Source organism: Hyla sarda, unplaced genomic scaffold, assembly GCF_029499605.1.
Source record: "Hyla sarda isolate aHylSar1 unplaced genomic scaffold, aHylSar1.hap1 scaffold_68, whole genome shotgun sequence".
Taxonomy (NCBI): Eukaryota; Metazoa; Chordata; class Amphibia; order Anura; family Hylidae; genus Hyla; species Hyla sarda.
In genome coordinates this window covers 572,767-588,476 of record NW_026610697.1, presented here as the reverse complement: position 1 = coordinate 588,476, position 15,710 = coordinate 572,767, and the positions used below count along the sequence as shown (strand labels likewise).

The following is a 15,710-nucleotide window of genomic DNA, read 5'->3' as shown; positions in this document are numbered from 1 at the left end:
TGCAGTTACATCATGTTGTATCCTCCGGTCACCTCCAGAGCTGCGCTCACTATTCTGCAGTTACATCATGTTGTATCCTCCGGTCACCTCCAGAGCTGCGCTCACTATTCTGCAGTTACATCATGTCTTATCCTCCGGTCACCTCCAGAGCTGCGCTTACTATTCTGCAGTTACATCATGTCATATCCTCCGATCACCTCCAGAGCTGCGCTCACTATTCTGCAGTTACATCATGTTGTATCCTCCGATCACCTCCAGAGCTGCGCTCACTATTCTGCAGTTACATCATGTTGTATCCTCCGGTCACCTCCAGAGCTGCGCTCACTATTCTGCAGTTACATCATGTTGTATCCTCCGATCACCTCCAGAGCTGCGCTCACTATTCTGCAGTTACATCATGTTGTATCCTCCGATCACCTCCAGAGCTGTGCTCACTATTCTGCAGTTACATCATGTTGTATCCTCCGGTCACCTCCAGAGCTGCACTCACTATTCTGCAGTAACATCATGTTGTATCCTCCGATCACCTCCAGAGCTGCGCTCACTATTCTGCAGTTACATCATGTTGTATCCTCCGATCACCTCCAGAGCGGCGCTCCCTATTCTGCAGTTACATCATGTCTTATCCTCCGGTCACCTCCAGAGCTGCGCTCACTATAAATGCCCTGTAGGATAAGACCTGCCGCCCTCTTCGTACCGTTGACTCCATTGTAGAACACGGCTCTGGTGCTCTTCACGCTGCTGGCGCTGCCCACCGATCCGCCGACGTCCCACAGCTCTATGTAGAAGGTCTTCTCCTCGGGGGTCCCCTCCCGATACTCGTGAAGCTGAGAAGAGACAAGGATGAGTGATGGGGCCCCGTACAGACCACTGTGGCCCCTGTGACCCCCGTCACTTACCCTGACGTCCACAGAGCAGCCCACCGTCCAGGACGGGTTCCCCAGGACTTGGTTCTGACACAGTAAATGGACCAGAGAGGATTTCCCCACACCTAGAAGCAGAGAGCGGGGACAACAACAGGTTAACCAACCATGAGGCAAAACTACAACTCCCAGCATGCTCGGACAGCCGAAGGCTGTCCGGGCATGCTGGGAGTTGTAGTTTTTCCCCAATTGGAGGCAGCTATGGCTTACCTGAGTCCCCCAGCACCAGCACCTTCACCCTGTCCAGCGCCGCCATGTCACCCAGACACGCCCCCTCTCATCCGCTCACCATGGCAACCACAGAACGCCGCATCCTGATTGGCCTGCCTCATTTTCCTTCTACAAACAAAGCGGGTCAAACAGCGGAACTACGTCATGACGCATACAGGAAGTTGTCATCACGTTGCTGTTTTCCCTGATGCGTTTCGCCGCCATTTTTTATACGGGCACATGGTTTTGGTTGCATAGAATCGATGATTTATAGTCGTGTTTGGCGGCAGTTCTCGGGGATCAGTGCTGGGACATCTAATATGGAGAACGGAATCCGCGCGGAAGCTGCGCCGTCACTGAGATGACCACGTGCCAGTATTAAATATGGCGGCCCTGCTGGATGACGTCAGTAATAAGCGCCACCCTGTGACGTAGTGTACAGGGGCCGGCGAGACGGTGTGAGTGGTGAGTGTGAGCTGTTTCTACTCCTTATATAAGGGTCTGTATACCGCTTATATGTTATATAGAGAGAGAGATCACGCAGTTATATAGGGTGCATGACGTCACAGTCCCGCCCCATCTGTGAATAAGTATGTGAACCCCCTCTTCTGCTTGCTGTCAGTGAATGGGGACCTTATTGTATGCCTTCACCAACTGAAAGCTCCTTCTGTCCTGATACTTCTCACAGCTCAGGGTTTGTTACAATGGATCTTGTGCAGACAAAGTCTGAACTCTAGACTAATACATTGTAACAACCGAGCAGCCGATGCGTTTACCTCAAGGATTCTCTGTCGCATGCAACTGTAACAAACCCTCAGCTTTGCACGTAGGAGACGTTTTTTGGTAGCTCCTAGTAATGCCGCTCTGGCCACCACCTCCATCGTAGAGAAGGGTCTCCCATCTGTGGACCTCCAGATGTTGCAATAACTACAACTCCCAGCATGCCTGGACAGCTGTGGACCTCCAGATGTTGCGGAACTACGACTCCTGTCATGTCCGTACAGCTGGGACCCTCCAATTGTTGCAATAACCACAACTCCCAGCACACCTAGATAGCTGTGGATCTTCAGATGTTTCAAAAACTACAACTCCCAGCATGCCTGGTCAGCTTCAAACCCAAAGATGATGCAGTACTACACCTCCCAGCATGCCTGGACAGCAGTGGACCTCCAAATGCTGCAAAACCACAACTCCCAGCATGTCTGAACAGCCTTTGGTTGTAGTTCTGCAACATCTGGTGGTCCACAGTTTGGAGACCACTGCTCAAGAATCTACACAGCCCGAACTCAAGACTGATACATTGTAACAAACGAATAGCTGATGATTCCTGCTTGCACAGCTGAGGGTTTGTTGCAGTTGCATCCAACACAGATAATCCTTAGCATTATCTGTGGTGGATGCAACTGTAACAAACCCTCAGCTGTGCAAGCAGGAGTCATTTTTAGCAGTTCCTAGTGGTGCTGCTTCCTGTAGAGCTGACTGATACACTGTAACAAGATATAAGTGATGTGATTTACTTTATAAGGATTCTCCGGGCATGCTGGGAGTTGTAGTTTTGCAACAGCTGGAGGTTCTGAGTTTGGAGACCACTGTTCAAGGAACCATACAGCCTGGACTTCAGACTGATACATTGTAACAAATTATCAGCTTTGTGCAGCCAATGTGTTTTCTTCATAAGGATTCTCTGTATTGGATGCAACTGTAGCAAACCCTCAGCTGTGTAAGCAGGAGATATTTTCATCAGGTCCTAATTGTGTCGCTCAAACCGTCATCTTCACATGTTGCAAAACTACAACACCCAGCATGTTGAAATATATAGTAAAGGTCAGTGTTTCCCAACCTGGGGTGCCTCCAGCTGTTGCAAAACTGCAACTCCCAGCATGTTGTACTATATAGCAGTATATAGTATAGGTCAGTGTTTCCCAACCTGAGTTGCCTCCAGCTGTTGCCAAACTACAACTCCCAGCATGTTGGACAATATAGTAGTATATAGTATAGGTCCATGTTTCCCATCTAGGGGTGCCTCCAGCTGTTGTAAAACTACAACTCCCAGCATGTTGGACTATATAGTAGTATATAGTATAGGTCAGTGTTTCCCAACATGAGGTGCCTCCAGCTGTTGCTAAACTACAACTCCCAGCATGTTGGACAATATAGTAGTATATAGTATAGGTCAGTGTTTCCCAACTAGGGGTGCCTCCAGCTGTTGTAAAACTACAACTCCCAGCATGTTGGACTATATAGTAGTATATAGTATAGGTCAGTGTTTCCCAACATGAGGTGCCTCCAGCTGTTGCTAAACTACAACTCCCAGCATGTTGGACAATATAGTAGTATATAGTATAGGTCAGTGTTTCCCAGCCAGGGCAGCCTCCAGCTGTTGCAAAACTACAAATCCCAGCATGTTGGACTATATAGTAGTATATAGTATAGGTCAGTGTTTCCCAACATGAGGTGCCTCCAGCTGTTGCAAAACTACAAATCCCAGCATGTTGGACTATATAGTACTATATAGTATAGGTCAGTATTTTCCAGCAAGGGGTGCCTCCAGCTGTTTCTAAATTACAACTCTCAGCATGTTGGACTATATACCACTACATATTATAGGTCAGTGTTTTCCAGCCAGAGGTGCCTCCAGCTGTTGCCAAACTACAACTCCCAGCATGTTGGACTATTATATAGTAAAGGTCAGTGTTTTCCAGCCAGGGGTGCCTCCAGCTGTTGCCAAACTACAACTCCCAGCATGTTGGACTATTATATAGTAAAGGTCAGTGTTTTCCAGCCAGGGGTGCCTCCAGCTGTTGCAAAACTACAACTCCCAGCATGCCCGGACAGCCGTTGGCTGTCCGGGCATGCTGGGAGTTGTAGTTTTGCAACAGCTGGAGGTCCTCAGTTTGGAGACCACTGTTCAAGGAACCATACAGTCTGGACTTCAGACTGATACATTGTAACAAACTGCCAGCTCTGTGCAGCCGATGTGTTTTCTTCATAATGATCCTCTGTGTTGGATGGAATTGTAACAAACCCTCAGCTGTGTTGCAGGACCGGTTTCACAGTCCCGTTTTCCGCGGCAGGTAACATGACGGACCCGGCGGTACTGACTGAAGTCCCGGCGGTGCTGAAGCGTCTGGCCAAGTACGTGGTTCGCGGTTTTTACGGTCTGGAGCACGCGCTGGCGCTGGACATCCTGATCCGGAATCCCTGTGTGAAGGAGGAGGACATGCTGGAGCTGCTGAAGTTCGACCGCAAACAACTGCGCGCCGTGCTCAACACCCTGAAGGGCGACAAGTTCATCAAGTGCCGCATGCGGGTGGAGACCGCCTCCGACGGGAAGACCACCCGCCACAACTACTACTTCATCAACTACCGCCTGCTGGTCAACGTGGTGAAGTACAAGCTGGACCACATGAGGCGGCGGATAGAGACCGACGAGAGGGACTCAACCAACCGCGCGTCATTCCGCTGCCCCAACTGCTGCAGCACCTTCACCGACCTGGAGGCCAACCAGCTGTTCGACCCCATGACCGGTAAGAGGAGACCACAGGGGGCAGTATTGGAGAGGTCAGTTACTAGAGGAGACCACAGGGGGCAGTATTGTAGAGATCAGTTACTAGAGGAGACCACAGGGGGCAGCATTGTAGAGATCAGTTACTAGAGGAGACCACAGGGGGCAGTATTGTAGAGGTCACAGTTACTAGAGGAGACCACAGGGGGCAGTATTGTAGAGATCACAGTTACTAGAGGAGACCACAGGGGGCAGTATTGTAGAGATCAGTTACTAGAGGAGACCACAGGGGGCAGTATTGTAGAGGTCACAGTTACTAGAGGAGACCACAGGGGGCAGTATTGTAGAGATCACAGTTACTAGAGGAGACCACAGGGGGGCAGTATTGTAGAGATCACAGTTACTAGAGGAGACCACAGGGGGCAGTATTGTAGAGATCACAGTTACTAGAGGAGACCACATGGGGCAGTATTGTAGAGGTCACAGTTACTAGAGGAGACCACAGAGGGCAGTATTGTAGAGATCACAGTTACTAGAGGAGACCACAGGGGGCAGTATTGTAGAGGTCACAGTTACTAGAGGAGACCACAGGGGGCAGTATTGGAGAGATCACAGTTACTAGAGGAGACCACAGGGGGGCAGGATTGTAGAGATCACAGTTACTAGAGGAGACCACAGGGGGGCAGGATTGTAGAGATCACAGTTACTAGTGGAGACCACAGGGGGCAGTATTGTAGAGATCACAGGTTTTTTTTTTGATTGAAAGAACTTTATTTTCCGTTCAGTCATTACAAGTCGTACAATAAATTAGTCACACAAAGCATGATAGTACAATACACAGCAAAGGTTCCCTAAGCTATACATCGCACACCATGCTACTCTAACACTCAGCTCAATCCTGTAATAGAAAGGCACAAGAGATCGAAAAAAACAAATAATACAATCTGTGATCGGGGTAGGGGTGTGGGTGACTATGTGGGGGTGGGGAGGGGGCGGATCACAGGGCCAAACTGCTGGGCTGTATCTTCAGGGAGACATGGGGGAAGGAGAGGGGTCTTCACTCCTCTTCTTCCTCATCAATGGCCGGGCTGTCCAGGATGGAATAGTCTCTAAGCAGGTTCTTGATGAACCTGCGGCAGTCCCGGACGGACATGTTTTCCCTGTTGATCACGAGGCGGTTCCTGGCAAGCCACATAGTCCTTAAAACAGTTCATAAGGCGCCAGGCCTCCTGGATGGCCTCCACGTCGTGGGTCCCAGGGAACAGACCGTAAAGCACCGAATGGTACGATAGGCAGCTCCTGGGCACAGAGTCTCTGAGTTCGTGTTCTAGGGCGTCCAACAGACCCTGTGGAAAGATGTTTCCTCCATGTAGGGGCACCGGGGGCAGTACCGGGTCTTGCACAGGTCGCGGGCATGCATGAATGACCTGAGAGAGAGACCTCCCATGACTGCCATCCACGACAAGTCCTTGTGTCCATTGGTAAGCTGCTTTGAGGCCACATTGTTCCAAACTGTATCTGCAGTGGCTGCGGGGAGTCCCGGAACCAGCTCGGTCAAGTCCTTAGCTGGGATGAGCTTGTGGATTGTCTTCGGCTTCCATAGGTCGGGTTTCAGTCCTTCCAGCTGGTGCTCCCCGGACAACATCCCCATAGAACCAGGGAGTGTTCCAGTTGTAAGGGATGGAGCTGTCCCACTTGTCCCAGCCCAGCTGTCTCCAGAGGGGCATGAGAAGTAAGCGAGACATGGACCTGCCCGCTGAGCCAGTCTTTTCAACAAGAGTCCGCTGCACGGTGACACATGAAAGGAGGCTGTCGGGGGATGTCGGGTATTCCCTTCCCACCCTTGCGGGGCCCCTTGTACATCACGGTCCTCTTGACTCTGTCCGGGTGATGGCCTTGCAAACGGTGGTATGGGGAGGCCAGTTACTAGAGTAGACCACAGGGGGCAGTATTGGAGAGAGCAGTTACTAGAGGAGACCACAGGGGGCAGTATTGTAGAGGTCACAGTTACTAGAGGAGACCACAGGGGGCAGTATTGTAGAGGTCACAGTTACTAGAGGAGACCACAGGGGGCAGTATTGTAGAGGTCACAGTTACTAGAGGAGACCACAGGGGGCAGTATTGTAGAGATCAGTTACTAGAGGAGACCACAGGGGGCAGTATTGGAGAGGTCACAGTTACTAGAGGAGACCACAGGGGGCAGTATTGGAGAAGTCACAGTTACTAGAGGAGACCACAGGGGGCAGTATTGTAGAGACCACAGGGGGCAGTATTGGAGAGGTCACAGTTACTAGAGGAGACCACAGGGGGCAGTATTGTAGAGATCACAGTTACTAGAGGACACCACAGGGGGCAGTATTGTAGAGATCACAGTTACTAGAGGAGACCACAGGGGGCAGTATTGTAGAGACCACAGGGGGCAGTATTGGAGAGGTCACAGTTACTAGAGGAGACCACAGGGGGCAGTATTGTAGAGATCACAGTTACTAGAGGACACCACAGGGGGCAGTATTGGAGAGGTCACAGTTACTAGAGGAGACCACAGGGGGCAGTATTGCAGGGGTCACAGTCTCCCGGTACATATACCACTTCCTGCTATGTGAGGGGTTGTCCAGCAGGGGGCTCCTCTCCCTCCGTAATCATTGTTCTCTGATGGGTCCCATTTTGGGGGGCTTGATGGCTGGGGCCCCTCAGGGGTGCAGAGCGCCCCCTTTACCTCTAATCTCTTTTTTTCCTTTTTGCTCTAAACGTTTTCTTTCTAAGTCTCCACAAATATTCAGGAGGATTCCTGTTGTCTGAGCCACAACTTTTCTGCCACGCTGAGAGCCTGGAAATGCTGATCTCTGTAGTCCTACAATGTCTTCATAATCACAGACTGACTAATGATAATCCAACCCTTATACAGTACTAAAGTGAACATATGTATGTACACAGTGACCTCACCAGCAGAATAGTGAGTACAGCTCTGGAGTGCTGACCAATTAGTTGCGGGTGTGGTCGTGCTTCAGCTGTGCTGTGTGTGTCTGCTGTGTCTCCTGAGCTCCAGGGATTTCCATCTGTTCCACCTGGGGCCTGCTTCCTCCTCCCCAGGGAGGGAGTGGGTTTCCAGGCATGAGTGAGGGAGGCGAGGCCCAGGCTTCTGCTCCTCGGAATAGGCCGCAGGGGAGCAGTAGAAGCCAGCAAGCGGCCGGAACATCGGAGGATTTGGGGGTGAGGCGTTCTACCAGGAGTCGCAGCAATGCTGCTCCAACTCCCCCCACAGAGGCGAAAAACTCCAAGGTGGGATCCTCCTTGGGAAAGCTGGGTGCTGCCAGTGGAAAGCTGGGTTCGTCCGGAAGAAGGCAGAGTACTCACGGAGGTGAAGCCGACCTCAGTGAGGAAGGCTGGGGAGTGCTGAGGACCCGGGAGTCTATTTCCACCTATACCTCCCGGGTAAAAAGTCACCTCCGTGAGTATGAAGACGCCTGTAAGGCCATCAGGAGGCTCCGAGAGGAACTGCGCTGTGACCGTGCCAGGGCCAAGGTAACTCCAAAAAAGAAAAAGACGGAGATCCAGGGGCAGATAAAGAGACTTATGGCTGAAATACAAGTTTTGGAGGAGAGGAGAGCAGAATTACTGGCGAAGAGTGGGCCATTTAAAGAAAAATTGGAAAATGAGGAGCGCTTCAGGGTGACAGAAGAAGAAAAAAATAAAAGGTTGATGGGGCTGCAACCTGAGAGCCAGGTGGATGATGTGGAGGAGATGGAGGAAGAACAACAGCCAGATCCACCTGGTGGCCTGCGGCAACAGCAGCAGGCCCCGTACAGTGGGCCCCCTGCACAGCAGCCAGCATTATCACCTGCCGACTCAGGAGAGGACAGTGACAGCAGCTACCAGGGAGGGGCGCTAATGGCCCAGATCCGCATGCTGGAATCCCCAGTGTGTCCTCAGAACCTGGTGTTTGGAGATGAGCTCCCAAATGAGGCACCTGGGGGTAAGAAGAAAAAGACCAAGCCAAAGCAGCAAGAAGTGGTGAGTTACATCTACACCCCCCTCCCTGTAAACCCTGAGTCGGCCGCAGGGTCAGCTCATTGTGCAAGCCCCGTTACCCAGCCCAGCCCGTGTTCTGTGGTGGACTCGGTGCAAAGGTGCGGGGAGAGTACAGATACTAAAAGGGCGCAGAGCTCCATGCCTGTTTGCAGTAGCAGGGATGGAGCAGAGAAGGCATCGGCCGCAAGGCCGTACAGTGAGGGCGGCTCAGCGGTGGGCATAGAGGCAGACTCCGGTGCTGTAGTTCGCTCCCCTGTGGGAGAGGGGGGTGACTCAGTGCCGGAGGTAGTAAAGGGCATAACGGACACTCCCAAAAGTGAAGAAAAACGTTTGTTTTGCATTGGTGCCGCTGATCCCATTGATCAGCGGCGCCATGAAAAGACTGGAGATGATGCTGATGAGGCGGAGGGCACTAATAAGAACAGGGCTGGGGCCTCCTCTAGACCGGGCAAGCATGCTGCCCGGTCCCTTAAAGGGCCAGCGGAGGTTGTCCCAGCCCTAGTGCCCCGTGATGCTGAGGCCGGATTATCTGTTTCTGGTCCAGCCAGTGTGAATGAGAAGGTAAATGGGGGTACGGGGTGTATGACTGGGGAGCGGATGGAGGTTAATGTTATTGGAGAAGGTGATTTTGCTGTTGCTGTAATTGGGGGTGGTGATGGGACTACAGATGATGTTATTGGAAACAATGTTGTTGGGGGAAGTGCTAATGTTGTTATTGAGGGTGGTGGGGATGTTGTCATTAGAAGTGGTGTAGGTGTAGGGTCTGGTCCGGTTGCCCCCCCAGTGGTGACAGATCATAGGAGTTATGCCAATGTCACTGCTGGGGGAAGTAGAATACTTTCCTCGTCTCCTGACTCTAGGGACGGTTTATTGCAGCGACGTCTCCTGGAAGCTCTGAAAAAGGGGGAAAGGTCGATTAATGTAGAGGGTAGAGCAGTTGATCTGTCCTTCTGGATAGAGAGACACGGTCTCTCTGCCTTCCGAGAGGAAAGAGGGGGCGATACTGTGTGGTCCCTCCCAACAGCCGGGGCAGGTAGTAACCGTAGGAATGTGGTCCGTCTTCGGTGGCAGGGCGAAGATATGTGTCCTTCAAGGACCAAAGTGGTTGAGCTCTTGCTAAGGATGGGCTTCAAGGCAGTTGATATCTTTGCCTTGATACATCCCTACGGTGCTCCTGAATTCGATATCAGTTTTGTTCGGCCAGAGGGGCTTGAGCTTTTCTGGTCGAATTATGAATTGGTAAAGAATGAGCCCGGCTGGCGAGACTTTGCCGTACAGGCATTGTCTCGTCAAAACGAAATCAAGAGAGTGACCGTTTTGACCCGTAACGAATCACTCTCTTGTGTTGACATTATCACCTGGTTAGGACGGTATGGCGAGGTAATGGGGGTCCCGCAGAAGAACAGGGACGAGTTTGGCATCTGGTCAGGAGCCTGGACGTTTTTGGTAAAACTTAAGCGTTCAGGAAATACAGTTACCCATATTCCATCCTCTGCCTTTCTCGGCAGGGATCGTATCCAGATTTTCTACCGGGGTCAGCCGAAGCTCTGTCACAGATGTGGTGACCCCACACACTTCAGTGCAAATTGTACGGTGCAGAAATGTGCCTTGTGTGGGGGTGTAGGCCATCTTGCCGCATCTTGTGCAGAGATTAGGTGTCACCTGTGTGGTGACTTAGGTCACCCATTCAGTCGTTGCCCTCGTTCTTTCGCTAATGCGGTCTTGTCCCCAGCGGGTGAAGATCACGAGCCGGAATCTGCTGGGGAGGGGACTAGCAGAGGTGGAGGAACTGAGGGGTCAGTGAGGAACAGCAAGAGAAAGACACCAGCCCAACTAAGACGTCTTGATAAACGCCAAAGGGATAGGGTGATGGGGAAAGCCCGGGTTACCGGGACAACCTCTCATTCTGTCCCAGAGGCCAACCTTGCTGCTGAGACCCTGAGGGATGGCGAGCTGAATGAGGAGGTCAGGAGGATCCAGAATGAGGAAGGTGCCATCTCCTCAGATAGCGTGGAGGAGGATGATATGGGATGGCAGAAGGAGACACGAAAGCGGGGTACAAGTAAAAAAAAAAAGGGAGATTTGAGATCTTCTCCCACCCTGGTCCAGGTGCCAAAGGAAGGCAAAACTGACTCCCCTCTGGTTGGCCTTTCCAATCGATTCCGACCCCTCAGGGACATCTCCTCCTCTTCTTCGGAAGGGGAGGATGAGGGGGAGGTGGCAGAGGGGCTTCCAGGGGGCGCCGAGTCCTCTTCCCATGGGGAGGTTATGTCCTCGGGGGAAGGGACTGGCCTAGAATCCGGAGACGAGGAAAGTAAAACGACGTCTGGTGAGATGGACACTTCTATTTCTCTAAAGAGGGTGAAGAGTTCTTCTGATGTGGAGGGTGAGAAGGGGAGTGGGAAAAAGAAAGCTGTCTAACTCAATCACCCTTGATGGCGGCACCCTCTCCGTTGACTCTGGCATCCATTAATGTTGCCAGCATTAAGTCAGATACAGCTCGATTTGCGGCCTATGATTTTTTTGCCCATATTAATGCTGATATTTTATTTTTGCAGGAGACCAGGCTAACAGATATGTCATCTATCTACAAGGCTAAAAGAGAGTGGAGGAATGGGCCCTCCTACTGGTCTCTTGGGGCCGAGCCGTATAGCGGAGTGGCGGTCCTTTTTACCGCAGCGGTAGAATGCCGACGGGTTATCGAGTTAGAAATGGGGAGGTGCCTGATCTTAGATGTCCTCATGAGGGGACAAGAACTTCGCCTTATTAACATCTACGGCCCACAGTCTAAGTGGGACCGGAAGTGCCTCTTTATGAGGATCAAGCCCTATCTTTTTACAAGTCGGCAGGTGGTCTTTGGAGGGGACTTTAATGCTGTCACGAGGCCCCAAGACAGGGGAGGTGCCAGAGACAAGCTGACTTATGATAGCGTCGCCCTTAATAGCATAGCGAGTGAGGCTCGCCTGGTGGATGTCCACATCCGGCACACCCCAGGCCACGCGGGATTCACCTATCATAGGGGTAGTTGTAGGTCTAGGATAGACAGGTTTTATTTAAAGGAGGAAGCCGTCTCTTCAGCAGTGTCTGTTGTTGAGGTGGAGTTCTCCGATCACTGTTTAATTTTGTTTTCTCTGAATGTCACAGAGACCCCCCGGATGGGCAGAGGCTATTGGAAGCTGAATTCGTCTCTCTTGGAAGAAGCGGAGATAAGACAGTCCTTTGAGGATTTTCTTCAGAGCCAGGTACCATTGCTGGGCCTTTGTAGCAGTAAGTCAGAGTGGTGGGAGATCTTCAAGGAAAGGGTTGCGAGATTCTTCCGCCAGCTCTCGGGCCTCAGAAGCCTAAACAGGTACCGCTTGTACCAGGGCCTGAGGAAGAAACTTGAGAACCTTGTCTCGACTGGAGGTAGTCGTGATGATATCTCCAGAGTGAAGTCCTTGCTGATGAGGTGTCAGTACGATAGGCACGCATCTTTGGTTTTTGAGAGGGATTACGGGAAGTACCGCTCGCCCGACCCTTACAGAAACTGCAAGATGTCAGTGAGTAGTAAAATAGTCTCAGGACTGATTGATAGTACGGGATCCTTGAAAAGGTCCAGATCAGGGATCCTGGAGGTCGTCAGATCCTTCTACTCGCACCTCTTGGGAAGGAAGGATCTAGATCGAGATAAGGTATCAGCTTTCTTGGCTGAAACCGTCCCTGAACCAGGAGTAGACCCCTCTCTTGACGTTTTGACAGAGATGATCCGGGAAGAGGAAGTCAGGATGGCTATTGATGGGCTTGCCCTCAAGAAGTCACCCGGTCCGGATGGCTTAACATCTGAGTTCTATAAGACCTTTAAGGACACTTTGGTTCCCCTCTTGACTGCGGTTTTTAATGAGTGTCTATCCTCGGGCACTCTGCCAAAGTCAATGAGGAGGTCAGCGCTGATCATCCTGTCAAAGGGTAAAGACCCGTCCCACATTGAGAATTGGCGTCCCATAGCACTTCTCAATGTGGACAGAAAGATTCTGGCAAAAGTGCTGTTTAACCGGTTGGTGGAGTTTGCACCCCGGCTCCTTTCGGGGGCTCAGCATTGCTCTGTTCCGGGCCGCAGTACATTCAGTGCTGTGCTCAGTGTCCGAGAGGCTGTGGAGCAGGGTAGGGCTGGCCACTGGAAGGGGTACTTGCTGTCCTTGGATCAGGCAAAAGCGTTTGATCGGGTTAACCATGAGTACCTCTGGTCTGTCCTTCTGAGATATGGCCTGCCGGGGGGTTTTGTTGATTGGCTTAAGACCTTGTATGTAGGGGCAGAGAGTTTCCCGCTTGTGAATGGTTGGATTGGCCGCTCTTTTGAGGTTGGGTCTGGTGTCCGTCAGGGTTGTCCTTTGAGCCCTTTGCTGTACGTGTTTGCAATCGATCCTTTCCTTAGAAGGATTGGTTGTGGACCGTTGGCGGGGGTGAGAATGGACCTGGTGGTGCCGGATTCGGCTCTGAGGGTGGTAGCGTACGCTGATGATATCACCGTGTTTGTCTCCTCACAAGAGGAGGGCAGATGGTTGATGTCAGAGGTGGACCGCTACTCGGAGGTATCCGGGTCCAAGATCAATCAGGATAAGTGTGAGAGTCTCTGGCTGGGAGGGGGAGATCCTGATTTTAATCTCCCGGACGCCCTTCCAGAGCCCCAGGAATCCGCAAAAGTCCTCGGCATCGAATTTGGTCAAGGGGATTACCCCAAACAAAACTGGGACAGCAGGCTTAAGATCGCCGCTCAGAGGGTGGATCAGTGGAAGGGTTGGTCTTTGACCCTCCGGGAAAGGGTTAACCTGATGAAAACTTTCCTGCTCCCTTTGCTGATATATCTGGGCAGCGTATGCATGTTGCCAGAACCTCTTTGGACCCGGGTCTACAGTGTGTTCTTCCAAATGTTATGGGGGAATAGACTGAACCTAGTGAAGAGGGAGGTTACTTACCGTACGAGGAGACTAGGGGGGTTGTGTATGGTCAACCCTGTGGTGTTCCTAGTGAATACCTTTCTTAAGACCAATATAGCAAACCTCTGGTCAGAGAGGGCTCCTCCGTGGGTATCCTCCTGTAGGGGATGGTTTTGGCCTTTCTTCCAGGAATGGGAGACAGGAGGGCAAGTGAAGGATCTTCGCACACCACACGGGCATCTCCCGGCTTACGCTACCCCGGTTCTGAAGGTTATTCGTCGGTGGGGTCTGGGGATGTGGGAGATTAGGACTCTGTCGAGGAAATTCCTTGACAAGAGGGTCCTGTCTTCTCATTTCCAGAGGCCATTGGCGCTCAAGGACTGCCCAAGTCGGGATCTGGAGGTGGGTTTAGAGCTTTTGAATTCTATCAGGATCCCCTTGAAGTTTTGGGACTTGACTTGGCGCTGCTTCCACGGGAAACTGTGTGTGAGGGACAATCTGAAGTGCAGGAGCTCTGATGACCGGGGATGTCCCCGCGAAGAGTGTGGAGGCATGCTGGAAAGCATGGAGCATTTTCTGCTTCATTGTCCCTTTAACACAGAGGTTTACACCAGGGTGGGTGCTTCCATTGGTTGGCCTCGGCTGGCCAGTCTCTCCTATGCGGAATGGGCCTATGGGGCATTCAGAAACCTTGGAGGCTGGGACCAGTGCACTTTATTCCTAGTCAGCTCAGTGGTCAGGTATTACACGTGGAACGCACGGTGTTTAGTGTCGACGCAGCGTAAAATCCTCCCTGTGGGTGAGGTGGTTAGGAACATTCTTGGTGACCTGGTGAAGGTGCGTTCTCTGGAGTACGAGAGGCTGGGTGCTGGCAGGGCCTCTCGTCTGTGGAGGGGCTCTGCCTTTAAAGTGCCTTAGCCTGTTGTCTCCCCCTGGTGGTGGGCTGATGCTGGCACATTAGTCTTTTTGTTTTGTGCTGTAGATATATGGTGATATAGGGCTTGCAGGCACTGAACTTGAGCTTTAGGGGATTGTGTGATTGAAAAGCCTTATTGTTGTTTGTTTTGTATAGTTTGTATTATTTTGTATATATTTGTTTTGTTTGTACATTTATGTATATGTATATATATGTATATATATTGTTTTTTTTCTAGGGGTTGTGTTGTGTTGGGGTTTAGTGTTAGGTTGGGTGGTGGGTAGATGGGGGGAGGGGGGTTTCTGTGTGGGACCTTTTATAAAAAATAAAAAAAAATAAAAATAAAAAAATCCTGGACTGGTTCATGGACGTCTGTTATCATGTACTGGGGGCATGGGATGCGGGACCAGCTCAGGGCCAAAAAAAATTGTATATTCTGTTTTTCTGTTTGCGGTGTTTGTTGGTGGTTTGACACATATTTATTATATTTATTATTTTGGGTGGGGAAATGCAACCGGACCAGTTTTTTGTTATAATTGTTGTTGTTATTATTATTACTGTAAGTATTATTATTATTGTAGAGTGTTTAGTAGTTGTTGTTATTATAGCGGTGTGTTTGGTGAGAATGAGGCTGGACCAGAAGATACTTGGTTGGACATTTTTGGACTAATATGGACTCATTTTTGTATATATTATACAGGTGTATGTTGTTTGTATTATTGTTATGGTGATGTTCGTTCTTTTTGTAATGTTTTATATTTTTTAATAAAAGATCTACAGGATATAACTCAGGATCAGTACAGGATAAGTAATGTAATGTATGTACACAGTGACCTCACCAGCAGAATAGTGAGTACAGCTCTGGGGTATAATACAGGATATAACTCAGGGTCAGTACAGGATAAGTGATGTAATGTATGTACACAGTGACCTCACCAGCAGAATAGTGAGTACAGCTCTGGAGTATAATACAGGATATAAATCGAGATTTTCCTAGCTTGTGACGGAAAATATTCGTTATATGAAGACAGGAGACTCGTATCTTGCATTAATCTTTCTTTATTAATGCCCATAGCAGAAAAAATTAAACTTTCAGTTTAATGTATTCAAAGAAAAACTTTTCTCAAACTACAACTCCCAGCAGCCCCTTTGAGGTCCCTGTAGCCAATCGTAGCCCAGGTGGCTCCTATAAAGGGGGCTGCTGTACCATAACT

General features: G+C 50.6%; 2 protein-coding genes across 3 annotated transcripts in view; one reads left to right on the top strand and one right to left on the bottom strand.

Annotated features, from left to right (window-relative positions):
• The window catches only part of RABL3 (RAB, member of RAS oncogene family like 3), a 32,822-nt gene extending 31,543 nt beyond the window's left edge, over positions 1-1,279 (bottom strand). Inside the window, exons 1-3 of the mRNA XM_056554349.1 lie at positions 1,134-1,279; positions 900-991; positions 698-827 (exon numbers count right to left, since the gene is read on the bottom strand). Coding sequence (XP_056410324.1) covers positions 698-827; positions 900-991; positions 1,134-1,179 — 268 coding nt within the window. The 5' untranslated portion in view covers positions 1,180-1,279. The remainder of the gene's footprint in view (positions 1-697; positions 828-899; positions 992-1,133) is intronic.
• Positions 1,280-1,432: 153 nt separating this feature from the next.
• Positions 1,433-15,710, top strand: part of GTF2E1 (general transcription factor IIE subunit 1) — a 29,342-nt gene continuing 15,064 nt past the window's right edge. The window contains exons 1-2 of one of the 2 annotated variants that reach the window (XM_056554347.1): positions 1,433-1,598; positions 4,208-4,660. In XM_056554347.1, coding sequence (XP_056410322.1) covers positions 4,213-4,660 — 448 coding nt within the window. In that variant the 5' untranslated portion in view covers positions 1,433-1,598; positions 4,208-4,212. The other variant, XM_056554348.1, reaches the window with a different exon arrangement.